This window comes from Erinaceus europaeus, chromosome 17 (genome assembly GCF_950295315.1).
Source record: "Erinaceus europaeus chromosome 17, mEriEur2.1, whole genome shotgun sequence".
NCBI classification, from domain to species: Eukaryota; Metazoa; Chordata; class Mammalia; order Eulipotyphla; family Erinaceidae; genus Erinaceus; species Erinaceus europaeus.
In genome coordinates, this window is record NC_080178.1 from 7,959,492 (window position 1) to 7,980,756 (window position 21,265).

General features: G+C 39.6%; 1 protein-coding gene across 2 annotated transcripts in view; it reads left to right on the plus strand.

Annotated features, from left to right (window-relative positions):
• Window positions 1-1,534: 1,534 nt before the first annotated feature.
• LOC103110406 (olfactory receptor 9I1-like) overlaps window positions 1,535-21,265 on the plus strand; it is a 30,714-nt gene continuing 10,983 nt past the window's right edge. Inside the window, exons 1-2 of one of the 2 annotated variants that reach the window (XM_060177442.1) lie at window positions 1,535-1,622; window positions 1,742-2,334. In XM_060177442.1, the coding sequence (XP_060033425.1) occupies window positions 1,818-2,334 (517 nt within the window). In that variant the 5' untranslated portion in view covers window positions 1,535-1,622; window positions 1,742-1,817. Of the gene's footprint in view, window positions 1,623-1,741; window positions 3,361-21,265 lie in introns of those variants that run through there. The other variant, XM_060177441.1, reaches the window with a different exon arrangement.

Sequence of the window (21,265 nt, forward strand, 5' to 3'; positions counted from 1 at the left end):
TTTCAAGGATGGAAAGAGGACAAGAGAAATCACCTTTGAAGTCCAGTTCAGTTTTTCTACCACCCAGAATTATCAGCATCCAAAGGTACAGAGACGAGATTATCTGAATACCCAGCAAGAATTTTACTTGTATTTGAATCCTAAATTAATTTCTAAAAGTGATGGTTTTGTCCTTTAGTGAGCTATGCAGGCTAATTCTGAAAAAGCTACATTCATGTATCTTACTGATAGATCGTGATCTGGAATTAAAAAAAAAAAAAGTGGAACAGGTCCTTTGGAATAAGAGGAGAACTTGGAAACCAGGCCAGGCTGTTCAGCAGGGAGCATGGCAACTTGGAAAGCGATAAATTGTAAAGTTCACTGACTGTTTGCCTCCAACACTGGGATATTCATATGAACATCAAACACAACTGCAAAGAAAAGGAGAGTTGATATCAGGTCACCAAAGGTTGTGGATTATTACTGAACTTTAAGAGAAGGAGTTTCCAGAAAATATCAAAATACATGAACCAAAGATCACTCTGGAAAAACAATCCTAGAAGATGTGCCAATCAGATACATGCTAATCACAGTGTGCATTCTGTCTTTTACAAACTTATTTTGACACTGTTCTTGACATCCCAGTAAAGCAGCAAGGAGACTGAAGTTCAGAAAGAAAAATTAACTTGCTTGACATCTCAAGGGATCTGAACATAGGTCTAAGATCAAAGTGCATGTCATTAATACTATTCTGCTATAGTCTTAATACAAAGGGATATTCTCCTCTCCCCTGCTCTCCCTTCCTCTCCCCTCCGTTCCTCTCCCCTCCTTTCCTCTCCCTTCCTTTTCTCACCCCTCTTCTCCTCTCTTCTTCATACCTCTCCTCTCCTCTTTATTTATTATTGCCACCATATTATAGCTGAGGCTCAGTGCCAGTACCACAAATCCACTGCTCCCAGTGACCATTTTTTCCCTTTATTTTTTTCTTGTCTCTTATTTGATAGATCAGAGAAAAGTTGAGGGAGTGAGAAAGAGATAGAGAGGAAAAAGAGAGAGAGAGAGAGATAACTGCAGTTCTGCTTTACTGCTTGCAAAACTTCCTCCCTGCAGGTGGGATCCAAGGGCTTGAACCCAGGTCTTTGCATGCTGTAATGTGTGCACTCTACCAGGTGTGTCACCACTTGGCCCCCTAGGAGGTATTTTATGACTGTCCAGTGAATCTGATAAAAATCTTCCAATTTGACATTTGTCATAAGTGCTTCAAAGGAGCTGAGTTCTAGCTCTGGCTTAGTCCCTTTACTACCTATGGTACCTTGAACAAGTTCCTTTATCTCCTTAGTCCTCATGTATATTCAATAAAGAGAGGAACGAGTTGGCTTTATGATAGGATTTCTGAAAGATGAAGTAAATTTTACAAAAACATGTAAAGTGTATTATCAAGGTCTAAAAGATGTCGCTCATACTGGAAATGATGAAATCCAGCCACGCTCAAGTTACTTGACTTTTGATGAGACTTTGTCATTGACTCATTTTTTTTGTTTTTTGTTATTTCAGCAACCAACCTAGGATTCATGGCACACAATGGCACAGTGGTGGTGACAGATTTCATTTTGTTGGGATTCCAGCTGCCACCAGAATTGCAGGTAGCTCTCCTCTGTGTGTTTCTAGCCTTGTATCTTGTCACCGTGGGAGGCAATGCAGGAATGATTTTGCTGATTCAGAGTGACTCTAGGTTGCAGACACCCATGTACTTCTTCCTCAGCCACCTCTCCTTCCTGGACATCTGCTACTCTTCTGCTATTGTCCCTCAGTTGCTTGAGACCTTGGACAGAGATACAATGGTCATCTCCTACGAGCGCTGTGCCACCCAGTTCTTCTTCTTCACGCTCTATGCCAGTACAGAGTGCTTCCTGTTGGCTGTGATGGCCTATGATCGGTATGTGGCTGTGTGCAACCCCCTCCTCTATGCCACTGCCATGACACCACAGACTCGCCTGTGGCTGGTGTCTGGTGCCTACGGTGGAGCCCTGGTGAATTCTGTGATCCGCACTGGGTGTACCTTCTCGCTCTCCTTCTGTAAGTCCAACCGTGTGGACTTCTTCTTTTGTGACCTTCCACCCCTTCTGAAGCTTGCCTGCAGTGAGACTAAGGCAAGGGAACAGGTGATCTACCTCTTGGCTTTCTTTGTCATTTCAACCAGCGTTTCAGTGATTCTTATATCGTACTCATTCATCATCCGGGCTATTCTGAAGATTCGCACAGCAGGTGGCAAAGCTAAGACCTTCTCGACCTGTGCTTCTCACATGACTGCAGTGGCTCTTTTCTTTGGAACTCTCATATTCATGTACCTGAAAGGTAACATGGGCAAATCTCTGGGAGAGGACAAGATTGTGTCAGTATTTTACACTGTGATCATCCCTATGCTGAATCCAATGATCTACAGCTTGAGAAACAAGGAAGTGAAGGAGGCTCTGAAGAAAGCTCTAAACAGAATGAGGGTTTCCCATGGAGAGTAAGACTATTCAATGATTCTTCCAGCTATTCAATGATTCTTCCAACTATTCAGTGACTCCAATTATTCAGTGATTCTTCCAAACCATCCTCATTTTTGACCTTGTTCCTCAACATATGATCCAGATCATAGTGACAAAGACATACGGAGGTAGAAAAATGTCTCCTTTGACCCCCACAATGTCTGTATTTACTTTACGACCTTGAGTCAGAAATTTTTGCTTCAGTTTTCACATGAGCAAAAATGTCTGCCTTACAATTATGGATCAAGAGAGATGGGATCCCAAAGGGTTTTGATGAACAACCACATGGTATAAAATGTAGTTCATTTTCCTCACCTGTATTAAGTATTCTTGTTTATTGTTTCAGCTAATTGAATTTGCTTTCTATGAAACAAAGTTTTTGCACTTCAAATAACTGCAAAGTGGAAGCTTATTGTTTACATGAGAAAGGCAGTCACATTCTATGGTTGTGTGTAGTGAGGTTAGAAATAAATCTTGACTGTAGGAAATATTCCTCAACATTTTGTTGAAACATTTCTCATGAAACAATGTACATGGCTAAGCAGAGGAATAAAACAAAGAGGGGGAAAGAGGATATGAACCAGGAAGCATTCAACTAAGATATGTTAATCTATATCCCCAAGTAGCTGAAAGAATCAACACAGGATAGAATGATGGAAAGATGTAATGATTTGTATTGGAAGCAATTTGATTTATGTAGTGCTGAAATGAATCAGATATATATTTCTTGCTCACTAAAAGTTTGAAGTGCTATTTTACGTCTGAAGCATTATTCGTAGGCCATCTCTCTTGATTAACTTGAGCTACTTTCTATTCTCTGGTAATGAAAACCACTGATTACACTCATATCTTATAGGACAGTTACTTTATTGTTAGAAGACAGACAATGCTGAATGTGATTCCCATCTCTTTGTGACCTTCACATTTGCTAGGAAAGGTATTTTGGCAACATCTCCCTGGATACTTCACAAACTTAGTCATCAGTTCTTCAAGTATTCACTGACTGCTATGTTTCAGGAATAATGCAAGACTCAGGAACTTAGTAATACATAAGATAGGCCTAGCCTTCCTTCATGAAACTTAGAACCTGAGGCAAAGAGAGATATTAAACCTTTACACAGCTCATTGATTTTTATATGATTTTGGAATGCGGCACCAAAGAAGCACAAGATATTGTATAATAGGATTCTGACCTAGTTTGGTGTGGTCAAAGTGAGATAGATTCCCCTGAGGAATTAAAACTGAAATTCTCAGAGTCCTAAAAATTTATTTCATTATTATCAGGGGCTGAAAAGTCTATTTCCAAGCAGAATGCTTTAAGGACTGAAGAGAAGGGTGAGGGTAGCAGCATGACAATCAATGAGGTGCTTTAGTGAGATGTAATTGGTGAATTTAGGGAGAAACTAGGTCACAGAGAGACTTGCAGGCTCACTTAGGGATTTGTGGATTTTACTCCAAGAGCAAGACATGGAATTATATCCAAATGTAATAAACATCCCTTTAGCTGCTGTGTGATGAATAGAAAGAAATTTTTCAGTAGTGGAGATACAAAAAAAAAAGCCCATTCTATCTATAAAAACAATAAGTGATGTTCCTCAGGGCCTGGGGAGCTGACTTTCACACAATCCTGTATGCTTGATTCTAGAATATATGTTCCACCAAAGAAAGACAGTAGATGCACGACTATGATTGTGGTCTATGATGGATTCTTGGCAAAATGGTGAAACTGGGGAACTACGCTTTTTGCAAACATCCACTTTTCCCACTGGGGCATCCTTCTCTGAATCACAACCCTCCTCAGCCATAATTAGCTATATCTCCTAGGCTCCTTTGTCAAAATCATCATCAACTATTCCCATTTAAGAGGCCAACACATTTTCATAAGCTGTTACTTCATGCCAAGTTGTATTAATGAGTTGAAGAAATTACCCCATGCAGGGCTTCCTGTTTGCTTAAAGGCAGTGAATACCTACAACTTGTAAAAACAAATGGGCCAAATGCCAAACGCTGAGTGGGTTCTGTTTCTCCCGCCTTCTACTTTTTTTTCCCCCCACCTTGTACTTTGTAATTGACAACATAGTCTGCCTAAATATGACTCAGTTTTGCTATAAGGAGTGCAGGATTTGATTTACATACAGTTGTTATAGGAATGAAGGAAGCAAGTAGGTGTAAAATTGAGGTTGAGTTGGCAAAATCACTCGCCTGGATAGTGTGCTCACTTGCTGTGCCTCCTTAGCCCCATCCCCATAACCCACATGCCCTGAAAAAGTTGTCCTGGAGCAGTGAAGCCCTGGTGCTAACAATAAGTAAGTAGATAAATAAAAAACAGGCCATCGTGTGTTCAGGGGGCCAAGTTCTGATTGTTGTAAGAAGGCATAGCATTTGTGTTGAATTTCCAATTATATACATTAAGAAATGAAGGGAAACGTACATTGCCTAATGTGTTCCAGGCTCTGTGCCAAGACTTTCTACTTCACTTATGAGCAGGCCTCTTTCTTCATACTGACTCTATGTCTAATAATTCAGAAATAGAATCTCATGGTAGTTGATTTTAGAATTTGACTGGGTGTCAGGGTGCCCAGATATATGAATACACATTGTTTCTGGGGTATCTGTATCAATGTTTTCAGACAAAATTAACATTTGAATTGTTGGATTCTGTAAAGCTGACATGGTACTATTGTAAAGGCACTGAGGGAAGAGGTGGAGAGAGATGTTGGAGGGGATTGAGTATAATAAAAGGAAGAGGAAGAGTTGGGCTCTGGTTTTCTGTACTTGTGCTCACTTCCTATGTTTTCCTGCTTACAGATACCCATCACTGGAGTCCCTTCGCCCTCTTTGTACTTCCCCTTCCATTTTTCTTCTATCAACCTTGCTCTCAGGCCTTCAGACTGAATAGCACCTCTACTTTCTTGTGTTTGCTGGATTGTGGGACTTCTGTGTCTTCAGGTAAAGAATTATGCATAAATAAAAGCTGACGAAGAAGAACAGAAATGGAAAGACAGAACAGAACTTGGACTAGATTTGGAGTATTGCAGTAAATAAGTAAAAAACTCTGGTAGTGGAGGAAGGGTAGATTTTAAGGTCATTTGTAGCAGGGTGGGCGTAAATGGTTATGTTAATCTATATTCCTATTAACCATCTAAATAAATAGAAAAAGAATTGTGCAACCCAACACCTTACAATCAATCTCCCTCTACTACCCTAGACAAATTCATCACCTCCACAAATTCCCTATGTCCCCTCTTTTCTTCTCTCTCTTCTTTTTCTTATAGCTTGTGTTATGTGATAACAACACTTAATAGAAGATCTACCTTCTCTGCAAGTATATTTAGCATACAATCTAAATTATAGTGAATGTTTCATAATGTCTACTGAGTTACACACTCACCAAGCTATTGACACTAAATGTGTCATTTGTCAATGGCAAGAACACCTCAATAAAGTGACTTCTTGATCTCTATGTACATTCTATTGTCTCTGTATCTCCAAAGAATCTCGAGTAGTAAAATCTAGTTAGCAATATTAGAATATTTTTCTTGTTATCCTCTTCTACTTCTGACTCTACTAATCTCTTTGAAGACCTGGTACATTTCTAGAAATACATTGACCTCAGTCTACTGGCAGGATACAATACAGTAAGCATAAAGAAAAAAAGCCATCATGGGGGCTGGGCTGTGGTGCACCTAGTTGATTTGCACTTGTTACAATATGCAAAGACTTGGTATTCACAAACCCCTGGTCCTCACATGCAGGAGGAAACTTCATGAGCAGTGAGGCAGTGTTGCAGGTGCCTCTCTTTCTCTTTGTCTCCCCCTTTCCTCTTGGTTAATGTCTCTATCCAATACATAGAGAAGTAATAAATAAAATAGGGGCTAGGCAATGGTGCACCTGGTTGAGCATATGTGTTACAATGCATGAGGTTCAAGCCCTTGGTCCCCATGTGGAGGGGGAAAGTTTTGTAAGTGGTGAAGCAGGGCTGCAGGTATCTCTCTTTCTCTCTCCCTCTCTATCTCTCTTCCCTCTTGATTTCTGGCTCTCTCTATCCAATAAATAAAGATAATAAAAATAATAAATAAAATATTAAAAAAGAAAGAAAACAAATCATCAGACAAATCAACTGTCCCATTTAGCTCAAGCCATCAAGACATCAAGGCGTTATGTTCTCATCATTTACAATAGCAACAAAAGTGTCATCATCATTGTTAATTCCCTCACAAAGATCAACAACTAGACAAGAACAAGAATAGCTCTGGGAGAGTTCAGGAATCCACTTAGAAAACTCCAGCAACTAAGTGAACCATAAGACTCAAGAGTAACCACACAAAATAAGTGAAGAACAACTTCTCTTTGTTTGCATCATCAGCTCAGTACCAGGAGGGAATTCTTCTAGAAGGAGTTCCCTCAGCAAGAAAGTGAAAGTCTTCTTCAGCACTGCACGAAGGACCCATGTTAGTTTGGTTTGATGCATCCTAGACTGATGATTCTGAGCTATGTAGTGATGTTTAGCAGAAAAGCTACCAATATTGGCTATACAGTGACCATGGATCCCTGTGTCCTGCTTTGTAAGAGAAGCTAGACACATTGTTAAAGAAAATCAAGGGCCACTTCAGGAATCTTGCATGTGCCTCTGTCTTCACTTTCCATGTTTTCTTGTTAACAAATATCTATCACTGGAGTCCCTTACCCCTCTTTGTCCCTCCTATTCCATTCTTCTCCAATCAGAAACCAAGATCTGTACCAGCAGTCAGAACCAACCCAGGTCTCTGCAGCTGTGTGGATGCAAGATTCCATCCTATAGACTATAACTCCATGCTCTTGCATGTACCAAGGGCTAGCTCCTCTAGTTGTGTATGTGTCTGCCTGTGGAAGCCAAAAAAGCACATGCTAATAGCGTAGACTCCAGATCTGCCTCTGACTTCTTTCACTGGTCTGGACCGCTGGAGTCACTCACAACCAAGCCTTTCAACTAAGCTCATGCCTGCTTTTAGCTTGACTCTAGTCATCCGTCTCCACTGCTATGTATATAACCATGAGTGGACTCCATAGTCACAATAATGCATGCCTGCCTCCCAAGCAGCAACTCTTGACAATAAAAGCAAAGGCAATAAAAACCAAATGTTGACAAGTATGTTGACACCAAACCCAATGCTTCTGTAAAAAAAAAAAAGGAATTAATCAAGAAAATGAAAGGACAGCCCCTAGAATGGGAGAAAATATTTGAATATCATGTATTTGATAATGGCTGGGGAGACAGCATAATGGTTATATAGATAGACTTTCATGCCTGAGGCAGCAAAATCTCAGGTTCAGTTCCAAGCACCACCATAAGTGGAGCTGAGCAGTGCTCTGGTAAAAAAAAGATAGATTGGTAGAAGACAGATTGTTATAGAAATAATAGCCAGCCCCTATCTATGATCTTGAGAGAACTACTGTAATTTCCAATGGAGGGAATGGGGACACAGAACTCTGGTGGTGTGGATGGTGTGAAATTATTCCCATGTAATCTTGTAAACCAAAATTAAGTCACTAGTAAAAAATAAAATAGTGAAAAATTAAAAATAATTAGAGATGATGATATCAACAATAATATGAACCAGCAATCTCACTTGGAGGATATACTCAAAGATAAAACAATCCCACTATATATATATATATAAAATTAAAACAAATGATTAGAACTACTCAAATTCCACCACAACCCTTACCCCGAAGTCTCATATATTTGGTAGCAGTAGGGGCAGAGGTCAAAAAAGAGGATGAAATATTTTGGTAAGAGCATTTCAGTTTGTGATAGAGTTAAAAAATGGGGGGAGAGATAACTCTAGGTTCTGAATCTCATGTTGTTCAATACTGAATTCAAAGCCCTGACAATAATTTCTCTTGAATCTTAGAAAGTGTTAGGAGGATAAAATTCTCCAAGAAACAAGGCAACGTTAGAGGGAAAAGTAGGTTGACTGCTTCCCTGTGGTGAACCTGCTGGTTGTCCTTGGAGACCAAGATATTTCTCGGACATCATACAATCCACCCTTTGAATCTTTGTGACAAAGAAATTCTCAGGTGTTTCCACTTATATCTGTTTCAAAAACTATAAACAGTTCATGAAAAGAACACTGTGTCTTTCCCCCAAGTATGTCTTTATTTTTATTGAAAATATTATAGGGCACACATACACAAATTACAGCAACAGTATTTTTTGTAAAGTCTTTTTTTTCCCCTCAGGTATAACAACTATGACTATCTGAACTTTTTCCTAATTTTACTCATGTTAAAAATAAAAAGTCAGGAACAAGAAAATAGACCCCTGTGTGGGCCCCCATAGGACCTTGCCCTCAATGTGGATCAACAATGGTAGAGAATGTTCCATCCTCTGAAGGAAGGATGGACAACATACTCTATGCTACACCTGAGGAAGATGGATCAATATTGGGGCAGCTTAGAATGTTCCTACTCATGACCACAGAATGTGAGCTCAGATTTACAGGGATGCAGAGGTCACACAGGCTCCTAAGCTAATTATGGGCCCCAGATCAGATCAAATCAGTGGGGTTTAAACAATATTTATACCCCTTTCCCGTATTTGGGAGCTACTCTCTTCCCTGATTCAGCTTTCTGGTCCTTTTTCTAGCCATGACATCATCTCCCCAAACAATAACTTGGATTTCAGGCTCTGGGCAAAAAGAAAAAGGAAACAAACAAACAAACAAACAAACTAGGATAGCCACAGGCCCTTTGGAATATAACTAAAATATGCCTACTAGCTATCTACAAAATGGAGGACCCCCCCTCAACTCTTCATCTGCACTATTCCAGCCTTTAGGTCCATGATTGGTCAACAATTTGTTTGGCTTTATATGTTAACTCTCTTGTCAACTACCAGGTTCCAGATGCTAGCATGATGCCAACCAGACTTTCCTGGACAGACAACCCCACCAATGCATCCTGGAGCTCCAATTCCCCAGATCCCTGCCCCACTAGGGAAAGGGAGAGACAGACTGGGAGTATGGATCAAACTGTCAATACCCATATTCAGCGGAGAAGCAATTACAGAAGCCAGACCTTTCACCTTCTGCATCCTACAATGACCTTGGGTCCATACTCCAAGAGGTTTAAAGAATCGGAAAACTGTCAGGGGAAGGAGTGGGATACAGAGTTCTGGTAGTGGGAATTATGTGAAACTATACCTCTCTTTCCTATGGTTTTGTCAATGTTTCCTTTTTATAAATAAAAATTAAAAAAAAGAAAAAGAGAAAGTAATTTTTTAAATGTTTTTGGAAAGCCTCAGTAAAGGCATCAAAAAAGTAGTCTATCTAAACCTGTTGCTTTAGATTTTCACTATAGACAGAATCCAAAATGTTGTTCTAGCAACATCAACGAAGAAAAATGAAGTATAAAATGTCTTACTTGTAAAACAAGACTTCCTAAAAAAAAATTCCTCCCCCCAAGAACTTACACCCAAGAAAGAGACAATAAGCATTGAATATAATAAATGAACAATAAATCTAGTAAGTAACATAGTATGTCATTAAAGTATGTTAAGTACTGTGGGAAACACTGGACATAATGATATTATAACATAAATGAGTAATTTCTTACAGAAAGAATGGAGACCCAGAAGATAATTATTTCAAGTGTGAATACAATTGGAAGCACAAACACTGAATAACAACTCAAAAATAAGTAGAAGAAAGAAAAAAAAATCAACCTGCAGGAGAACAAAAGACACTTTAATAAAAAGCAGTCAGCAGTAAGTCATGGACCCCTTGGAATATACTGAAAATAGACTTGTTAGCTTTTTCCCCAAATGGAGACACCAAATCTTCATCTGCAATATTCCACCCTTTAGGTTCATGATTAGTCAATAATTTGTTCTGCTTTATATTGTAACTTTTTTTCAGCCACCAGGCTCCAGATGCCAACCTGACTTCCCAGGGCAGACAACCCCACCAATGTGTCAGGTAGCCCCGCTTCCTCAGATCCCTGCCCCACTAAGGAAAGAGAGAGGCAGGCTGAGAGTATGGATTGACCTGTCAACACCCATGTTCAGTGGAGAAGCAATTACAGAAGCCAGACCTTCCACCTTATGCATCCCATAATGACCCTGGGGTCCATACTCCCAGAGGGATAAAGAATAGGAAAGCTATCAGGGGAGGTGATGGGATACAGAGTTATGGTGGTAGAAATTGTGTGGATTTGTACCCCTCTTGTTCTAAGGTCTTGTCCGTGTTTACATTTTATAAATAAAAATTATTAAAAAAAGAACATTGTTTTTGCAAAGGAGATGACATAAAGCTAAACTTTTTGCTAACAGCCTGGTAAACTCTTTGCTGTGATGCTGCATAGATATCAGACTATATGCAAAGGATATGGCTAAATACATCAGGAAAATATATTTAGTGGGGTCCAGGAGGTGGTGTACCTGGTTGAGCACACATGCTCAAGGACCCAGCAGGTTCAAGACCCTGGTGCTCACCTGCAGGGGGAAAGCTTTGTCAGTGGTGAAGCAGTGTTGCAGATGTCTCTCAGTCTCTCTTCTTCTATATCTCCACCTTCTCAATTTCTGTCTGTCTCTATCCAATAAATAAATAAAGATGATTAAAAAAATAGAATGTATTTAGTGGCTATTATCTCTCTGTTACCATGTAGACACCAGCTGTCTTTGTTGAAAAGACACTTTCAGATGATGGCCTGTGAACTACTATCTGATCCCTCTGTCTCTAGCTTGCGTGAGACTTTCACTGACTCCAACACAGCCATCTTGGCTCTGCTTTTTTTCTTATTATTTATTTTTAAAACTTCTTTACTGGGAGATTAATGGTTTACAGTTGACAGCAAAGTACAATACTTTCTACATGCATAACATCTCCACATAACAATACAACCCCCACTAGGTCCTCTGCCGTCATGTTCTGGGACCTGAAGCCTCTTGGTTTTGCTTTTACATACTTTAACCAGCAGCTCCACGTGACTGCATTTCTGTCCTAGTTTGAATCCAAGGTATCTTTGTAGGTAAAGAGCATTGAGGTAGAAAGACACTCCCAGACAGTTATGATTTCACTTTTATTAGGCACTTTGGCAGGGACACTGTGCAGCTAACCAAACCACAGCTGCATTTCTGAGGAGGTCCAAGGAAACCAAGACGAGCCGTGTGGAATTAGTCTATTCCAGGAGAATAGCAGCCTTATGACTGAGTAGCAAAAAAAGGTTGCTAGGATGCCTAGGGCAGGAAAGAGCAGGTGTGAGTTCTGGAAGCTACAGTGTGGTAGGAGACAGGGTGGGTGAGGGAATAAAGAACACTGATTATTCAAATTGCAGAAGCAGAGTCTTTCAAAGAGGTGCATCACTGACTTCCCTGCAGTAGGGCTGTTTTCTGCATGTTGTGAACCAGACTCCCAGCTCCCTAACACACTCATGGCAGCAGGGAGTATCCATTTTACAACATGGTGACCACTGTTTGCTTGGAAGATATCACATTATTTTGATTTGTATTTCTTTCATTATTGATGACAGTCAGAGGCGTCTCATTTGTCTGCATCATTTATGCTCCCCTTGTAAATATTGTATGTGTTCTGTCGACTGATTTGTAAGAGTAATTTGTTTATTAGAGGAATCAGTCCTTGGTCTGTTATTTATGCTGCAAAAGATTCTCCCAAGTTTGTCTTTCGAGTTTGTTTATGATGCCTTTTAGCCTCCAAAGATGTTCAAATTTGATGGAGTTGGATTTATTTATTTTTCCCTCTTTGTACCTTCTAGGCTTCCTGTTGTGATTTTGAGGGGCTTATCTAAGATGATAAAATATTCCATAGACTTACTACACCTTCATTTTTCTTTTCTATTTTTTTTATAATTCTGACACCAATTCTTTTTACTTATTTCTCTTATTTCTTTATTAGTGATTTAATATTGACTTACAGAATTATAAGATAATAAGGCTATACTTCCATGACATTCCCACTACCAGAGTTCTGTGTCTTTATCCCTTCCATTGGAAACCGGAGTAGTTCTCCCATGGTTACAGATAAGGGTTAACTTTGTATCTGTCTATATCTACATATATATATATATATATATATATATATATATATATATATATATATAATGAGGTAGGGTCTCTATATTTACATGTTTTTCTCTGTCTGCTTGTCTTCCAGGAGCTAAGAGAAACTTTCCATCCCTCTTATATTTCTGCTTATATAACTTAATTTTTTTTTTCTCATCTTCTTTTCATCTTCCAATTCCTGAATTTACCTGGACTTTTCTTTGCCTCCATCACAGTGAGAATTTGTTTCTTTGGGAGAGGGCTGAGTCTAGCTCCCTAGCTGGAATGTAAGCTTCAAGAAGATGCATTGTGCCAATATGAAACCAGGGCCTGCCTCCCAGGATGTTGGCTCTACCATAAAGCAATGATAGTAGGGTTAGCCCCAGTCCCCGAAGGGAGGCTGGGGGTATCCTGCCCTGCCACTTGAAAAAGACTGGTCCTGAAATGAGTGCAGCCTGCATTGTTCCTCAGATGTGACCATGAGATATAAGCTCAGACCAGTAGGGACTCAGAGGTTACACAGGCTCTGGGTCTAAATATAAATATGTATTTACATATGGGACCTGGAGCAGGTGGATGGAGGTAAACAGTTAATTTTAGCCACAGAATATATATATGAATGGGAGCTACTCTCTGTCCTAATCCAACTTTATAGCCCTTTTCTCTACTCTGACACCATTCTCTCAGACAATATGCTCATCTAACCTCAGGCTAGCTACCAAACTCAAGCAAAACTACTGTAGTTGTATGCCCCCAGGAACATGCCTAAAATGGTTTTCCTAGATTTCTTCTATCCTAAAATCCCTAATCTCATCTGCTCTCATCCTACTTATTGGTTCCTGTTCATTAACCATCTTGTCTCAACTTAAGTCATGCCACCTTCCAGACACCAAGTTACAATTGCCACCATGACTACACCTTGACTTCTCTGGGCAGATAACCTCACCAATGTGTCCTGGACCCTCGCATCTCCAGAGCTCTGGTCCACTAGGGAAAGAGAAACAGACTGGGGGTATGGTTTGACCTGTCAATGCCCATGCTCAGTAGAGAAGCAGCTACAGAAGTCAGAACTCCTACCTTCTGCTCCCCCAAAACAACTTTGATCCATACTCCCAGTGGGGGAGAAGTAATAGGATGAGGATAAGAGGCCTCTGCACTCCAGCTTCATCAGCACCCAGAGAGAGAGGAGGAAAAGAGACAGACATATGGAGGTAGCTACGATGTTACAAGTGGCTTAGAGGGGAAGAGAGGGCAAGAGAGTCAGAAAAAGAAGGGGCAACTATGTATAAATATGGACAGATAGTTGTAGAGAAGATGGTTGGCCCATGTCTATAACTTTAGGGGAACTGTGGTGGATTGCAGTGGGGAAAGTGAAGATTCAGAACTCTGGTGGTGGGAATGGTGTGGATTCAAACCCCTGTCAACATGGAATTCTGCAAGAAAAAAAAAAAAAGGTCTGGAACAGAGTCTACCACCTGGCATGTAACAGTCCTCTAATTTTACTTGACTGAAGTAAAATACAGGATTTCTTACTGAGCCAAAGATTTCTTTGCTTGTTTCTGGGTTGATATGTGAAACAAAGGTTTAATCAGGTGCTAGCAAACCTCAGAAGATGTCAGACTCCTGTCTCAAAGGACCATCTTACCTCAAGCTGAGATTCAAGGTTTATAAAGGGTGCTGGATTAATGCGGGCACAGGGTTCCTATGTCCATGCCAACCAGCTGATATCAAAGTACTCTTATTAGACTTCCATTTGGTTGGAAGGCGTCCCATCACATGGGATGAGCCACAGGATCCTGGTGGTCTGTCCTTTCTAAATCTTTGAGATAAAATTGCTAGATAATAACTTTCCCCAAAGGTATGCATGACCTCGTGTTCTCTCTCCCAAAGTGGGGGGGGGGGGTTCCTACGTGATAGGCTTTCAATTTAAAATTCCTTATTATCAAGAGGTGAAGTAAATGGGCAGAATGGTGGCAGAGACTATAGGAAATGTGTATATGTGTAGAGAAAGGGAGAGGGAACAAGTTGGAGTCTATAATGCTCGCTCACTAAAAGACTGAGCAGAACACACACACACACACACAGAGATTAGATTTTTTGGGATTGTTGGAGAAAATTCTAATATCAAAAGCCAAGCAATTGAGCAGTATGAACTGGAGATTATTCAGTAGGCAGGGATGGGGAATAATGGATATGAGAAGTTCTTTTTTTATTTTTTAAAATTTATTTATTAGGGGATAAATGGTTTATAGTCAACAGTAAAATACAATAGTTTGTACATGCATAACATTTCCACATAACAATACAACCCCCACTAGGTCCTCCTCTGCCATCATGTTCCAGGACCTGAACCCTCCCCTCCTACTCCAGAGTCTTTTACTTTGGTGCAATACACCTACTCCAGTCCATGTTCTGTTTAGTATTTTCCCTTCTGATCTTATTTTTCAACTCTGTCTATGAGTGAGATCATCCCACATTCATCCTTTTGTTTCTGATTTATTTCACTATAAGAGAGATTCTGTTATGGATAAAAGAGCAAGTGTCTCTCACAGAGACCTGTTAACAAATGATACAGTTATACTTACCCCCACACCCATTGATTTTCAAGAGAAATTTGAAGTTTAATTTTTCAAATGGCAAGTTTCTCAATTTTTAAAAAAATACATGTGCCAAGAAAATCACACCTGCTCTGAAATTCCTAATGCCCCTCCTCCCTCCACTTTGCAATCCTCAACTGAGATTAAAAAGGAGAACTGTATTATTCAGATCACAGCACAATCTCTAGACTAGGCAACTCTTGATTTCCTGAACCACATAAATGTGAGGGGTGATTAATAGTGACACATTATCACTGGAATATGACTCAGCATTTGAGAGAGCAGATAGGATGGAACAAGAATTAGGATTTTCTGGAAAAAAGAGGGTCTCTGAAATTAGTCTGTAATGCACAGCCCATTATGATTTTATGACAATAAATATTAATTTATGGTAATCATTCACAGTGAGGAAGTGACCTAAGTAAGTTGAAGAGGGCAGAAAGAGTTGGAAAATAGTTAAGGTGACAATGGGGAGAGAGAGAGAGAGAGAGAGAGTAAAAGAGCAACAGAGAGAGAAAGAGACACACAGAGAGAGGGGGGTCATAGTACTTTTGGGACCTTCACTACCGGGGCCAAACTTGGGGCCTCAAGCATTGCAAAATATGCATTCTAGTTGCTAACTCATCTCCTTGGCCCCTCCCTCATGTACTTGGATATCGAAGTACAAATACCGCCTCACTATTATAGAAGATGATCTTATTGGGAGACAGGTCTTCATAGAGTAGATGAAGTTCAAATGAGGCCATCAAATTGAGTCCTAGCCCAATGTGACTTTTGCTTTTATTAGAAGTGCTTACTTGAGTACAGAGTCAGACATGCAGAGAGAGAAGATAATGGGAAGATATACTGAAGAAAACTATCTCCATATTAAGGAGAGACCTGGAATAGATTCTTTTTCAAAGCTTTCAGAAGGAATCAACTTTGATGTAGACTATTTAGCTTCCAGAACTTTGAAACAATCAGATTGTGCTTTTGTCTTTTTAATCCACCCAGTTTCTGGTACACTGTAAAGACAATCTTAGTGAAGTAATGTATGTGAGCATCTGTGGAGATGAAATCTTGGTTCCAGGCATTATTCCAGATACGTAACATGCATTCTTCCATGTCATTTGTACAGTAGTCTTTGGGCATAAGTGCTGGCACTAAATTTCCCATCTGCAGAAGTAGGTGGAAGTGAAGAGAACTGAAGAAAATCACACAAATAGCTGGTAGTAGAACTATCGTTGAATATTGGCAGTGTGCTTCCAGAGTCTGTTTTATTTATTGTGGGATTCACTTCCCCTTGGGTTTCTTTTATTAAGTGATCTGTTTGATGCCTGATTTAGTAACTTATATGATGCTAATTTCCAGGTCTTTATTAGTCAGAGTTCCCAAAGAAATAGAACCCCTAGCATATCTGTCTATTGACCTATCTGTGTATCTAACTATGTATCTCTCTCTCTCTCTCTCTTTCTATCTATCATCTTGCTATCATCTAACCAACATCTGTCATTTATATATCTATAATCTATGCATGTTTATATCATTTTTATATTTATCTATCTATCTATTTTCTATTATCCATCTATCTATTTACTTATTGTCTACCTATGTATCATCAATAAATGACAGATTTTTAAAAAGGAATTGGACTAATAAATAGAAAGGCATAGTAGATTTTTTTTGGTCATTTTTTCCAATGTGAAGACCCCAAATTTCATTTGCTATATTATTATCTTTAGGTTCCTGATTACTAAATAATTTGTTCTGCTTTATATCTTAATGCTTTTCAGTCACCAAGTTGCAGATGCTACCACGACTTCCCTGGACAGATGACCGCACCAAAGTGTCCTGGAATCTTACCTCCCCAGAGCCTTGCCCCACCTGGGAAAGATAGTAATAGGATGGGGGTATGGACTGACCTGTCATTGCTTATGTTCAGCAGAGAAGCAATTATAGAAGCCAGACCTACCACCTTCTGCACCCCATAAAGATCTTTGGTCCATACTCCCAAAGGCAGAAAGAATAGGAAAGCTTCCAGTGGAGGGAATGGTACGCAGAACTCTGGTGGTGGGAATTATGTGGAATTGTGCCCCTCTCATGCCACAATCTTGTCAATCATTATTAAATAACCAGTAAAAAAAAAAATAACAAGAAATAAGAAACTCAAAAAAAACAAAAAATAAAAAAGGAGAGTATGGAATGGTTAGGGTAGTATTTCCTAATGCTACCTGTTGGGCTTGCAAGTTCTTCTTCTTCTTCTTTTTTTTTTTTTTTAAAGAAAACACCTTATTTTGAATAGAGACAGAGAGAAGTTGAAAGGGAAGGGGATATAGAAGAGGGAGAGAGACAGAGACCTGCAACACTGCATCAGTACTTAAGAAGCTTTTCTCCTGCAGGTGGGGGACTGGGGGCTTGAACCTGAGTCCTTATGCACTGTAATGTGTGCACTCAACTAGGTGTGTAAACACTCGGCCCTGCTTGCAAGTTCCCGTAGAAGGTGACCTGCTAGTCAGGTAAGAAGATCTCAGCCTGCCCAGGAGGAACTGGTTGCTTCAAAGTCTAGTAACTTCTCACTGGCAAGTCCTGATGAGACTTAGAAAACAGGCAAAGTCATTTAAAGAACTTTTAAGACTTCATTTTCTAGAAGCAGAAGTCGCAGACAGGTGCATGCGTTGGTGCTCCTCAAAGTTCTCCAGCTAAATGCCTAATGAGATGTTCTCCTATCTCGGCAGGCTTCACTCTCTGTGGGAAGCCCTCTCAGGCTCTCTTGGTCAGGCACCGTTACTTGTGGCAAATGGAAAACTACTTCAGCCGGCTCAGAGTGGGAGATCTTCCTATAAAGATAAAAGAGGCAATTTCATTGTAGAATGAATTTCATCCTATTTGAAATTTCATTATAAAAGAGGCAATTTCACAGTAGCCAAATGGCAGCTTGAGCTCCTGGGGACTGGACTTCAGAAGTTACTGGGAACCGAAGCTTCTGTCTCAGATCCCAGGAGCATCATGGGAGGACTCATCTCAACTTCACTGGGATTCTTTCTGTATCTTCCTTTCAATCAGTTCCCTTTGTTTTGAAAGACTCATAATAGCCCCCAGCTCTCAAGTATACATGATGAAGCAGTGTGAGTTCTTCCTTTAAAATTGTCGGGCTGTAGCGCAGCGGGTTAAGCGCAGGTGGCGCTAAGCACAAGGACCAGCATGAGGATCCCAGTTCGAACCCCGGCTCCCCACCTGCAGGGGAGTCGCTTCACAGGTGGTGAAGCAGGTCTGCAGGTGTCTATCTGTCTCTCCTCCTCTCTGTCTTCCCCTCCTCTCTCCATTTCTCTCTGTCCTATCCAACAACGACAACAACAATAATAACTACAACAATAAAACAACAAGGGCAACAAAAGGGAATAAATAAACAAAATAAATATTTAAAAAAAATAAAATTGTCTATACAGGGCAGGTATAGATAGTATAATGGTTATGCAAAGAGACTCTCATGCCTGAGGCTCTGAAGTCTCAGGTTCAATCCCTTGCACCACCATAAACCAGAGCTGCCCACAAAAAAGGGCAGGAACAGCTATTCTCATATCTGACATGACAGACTTTAAAATAAATAAGATTAAAAAAGATACGAATGGACACTACTTAATGCTCAGAGGATCAGTCAATCAAGAGGACTTAACAATTATTAACATCTATGCACCCAATGAGAAGCCATCTAAATACATCAAACGTCTACTGAAAGAGATACAGCAGTATATTAATAGCAACACAGTCGTAGTAGGGGACTTCAACACCCAACTCTCTCAACTTGACATATCATCCAGGCAGAAAATCAATAAAGACATAAGAGAGCTAAATGAAGAGATAGATAAACTAGAACTATTGGACATTTTCAGAGTCATTCATTCCAAGAAACTGAAATACACATTTTACTCAAATCTACATGGGTCATTCTCAAGGATAGACCATATGTTAGACCACAAAGACAACATCAGCAAATTCAAGAGCATTGAAATCATCCCAAGCATCTTCTCAGACCACAGTGGAATTAAACTAACACTTAACAATCAACAAAAGATTAGTAATAGTCCCTAAATGTGGAAGCTCAACAGTACACTTCTTAACAACCTCTGGGTCAAAGAGGAAATCAAGGAAGAAATCAAAATGTTTTGAGACTTCAATGAAAATGAAGACACAAGCTATCAAAATATTTGGGACACAACTAAGGCAGTACTGAGAGGGAAGTTCATAGCTATACAAGCACACATTAGGAAACAAGAAAAAGCAAAAATAAACAGCCTGATTGCACATCTTAAAGACCTAGAAGAAGAACAACAAAGGAACCCTAATGCAACCAGAAGGACAGAAATCACTAAAGTTAGGGCAGAAATAAATAACATTGAGAATAAGAAAACCATACAAAAGATCAACAAAAGTAAATGTTGGTTCTTTGAAAGAGTGAACAAAATTGACAAACCTTTAGCCAGACTCACAAAACAAAAAAGGGAGAAGACCCAAATAAATCGGATAGTGAATGAAAGAGGAGATATCACAACAGACACCACAGAAATCCAACATATCATGCGAGGCATCTATGAACAACTATATGCCATCAAGCTAGGGAACCTGGAAGAAATGGATGATTTCCTAGATACCTACTAACTTCCAAAACTAAGTAAAGAGGATAACATGAACAGGTCCATCACAGCCAATGAAATTGAAACAGTTATCAAAAATCTCCCGAAAAATAAAAGTCCTGGACCAGATGGTTTTACAAATGAATTCTACAAAACCTTCAAAGAAGAACTAATACCTCTACTTTTAAAAGTCTTCCAGAAGACTGAAGACACTGGAATACTCCTTGCCAGCTCCTTTGAAGCTAACATCACTCTGATACTGAAAGCAGACAGGGACACAACCAAAAAAGAAAACTACAGACCAATATCTCTGGTGAACATAGATGCGAAAATATTGAACAAAATTCTAGCCAACCGGATACAGCAGTATATTAAAAAGATTGTTCATCATGACCAAGTGGGGTTTATCCCAGGCATGCAAGGTTGGTTTAATATACATAAATCAATCAATGTGATCCACCACATCAACAAAAGCAAGACCAAAAACCACATGGTCCTATCAATAGATGCAGAGAAAGCCTTTGACAAAATACAACATCCCTTTATGATCAAAACACTACAAAAAATGGGAATAGATGGAAAATTCCTGAAGATAGTGAAGTCTATATATAGCAAACCTATAGCCAGCATCATACTCAATGATGAAAAACTAGAAGCATTTCCACTCAGATCAGGTACTAGACAGGGCTGCCCACTATCACCATTACTATTCAACATAGTGTTGGAAGTTCTTGCTGTAGCAATCAGGCAGGAGCAAGGAATTAAAGGGATACGGATTGGAAGAGAAGAAGTCAAACTCTCCCTATTTGAAGATGATATGATAGTATACACAGAAAAACCTAAGGAATCCAGCAAGAAGCTTTTGGAAATCATCAGGAAATACAGTAAGGTGTCAGGCTATAAAATTAACATTCAAAAGTCAGTGGCATTCCTCTATGCAAACACTAAGCTAGAAGAAATTGAAATCCAGAAATCAATTCCTTTTACTATAGCAACAAAAACAATAAAATATCTAGGAGTAAACCTAAGCAAAGAAATGAAAGATTTGTATACTGAAAATTATGAGTCACTACTCAAGGAAATTGAAAAACACAAAGAAGTGGAAAGATATCCCATGTTCATGGGTTGGTAGAATTAACATCATCAAAATGAATATATTACCCAGAGTCATCTGCAAATTTAATGCTATCCCCATCAAGATCCCAAGCACATTTTTTAGGAGAATAGAAAAAATGCTACAAATGTTTATCTGGAACCAGAAAAGACCTAGAATTGCCAAAACAATCTTGAGAAAAAAGAACAGAACTGGAGGCATCACACTCCCAGATCTCAAATTGTGTTATAGGGCCATTGTCATCAAAACTGCTTGGTACTGGAACATGAATAGACACACTGACCAGTGGAATAGAATTGAGAGCCCAGAAGTGAGCCCCCACACCTATGGATATCTAATCTTTGACAAAGGGGCTCAGACTATTAAATGGGGAAATCAGAGTCTCTTCAACA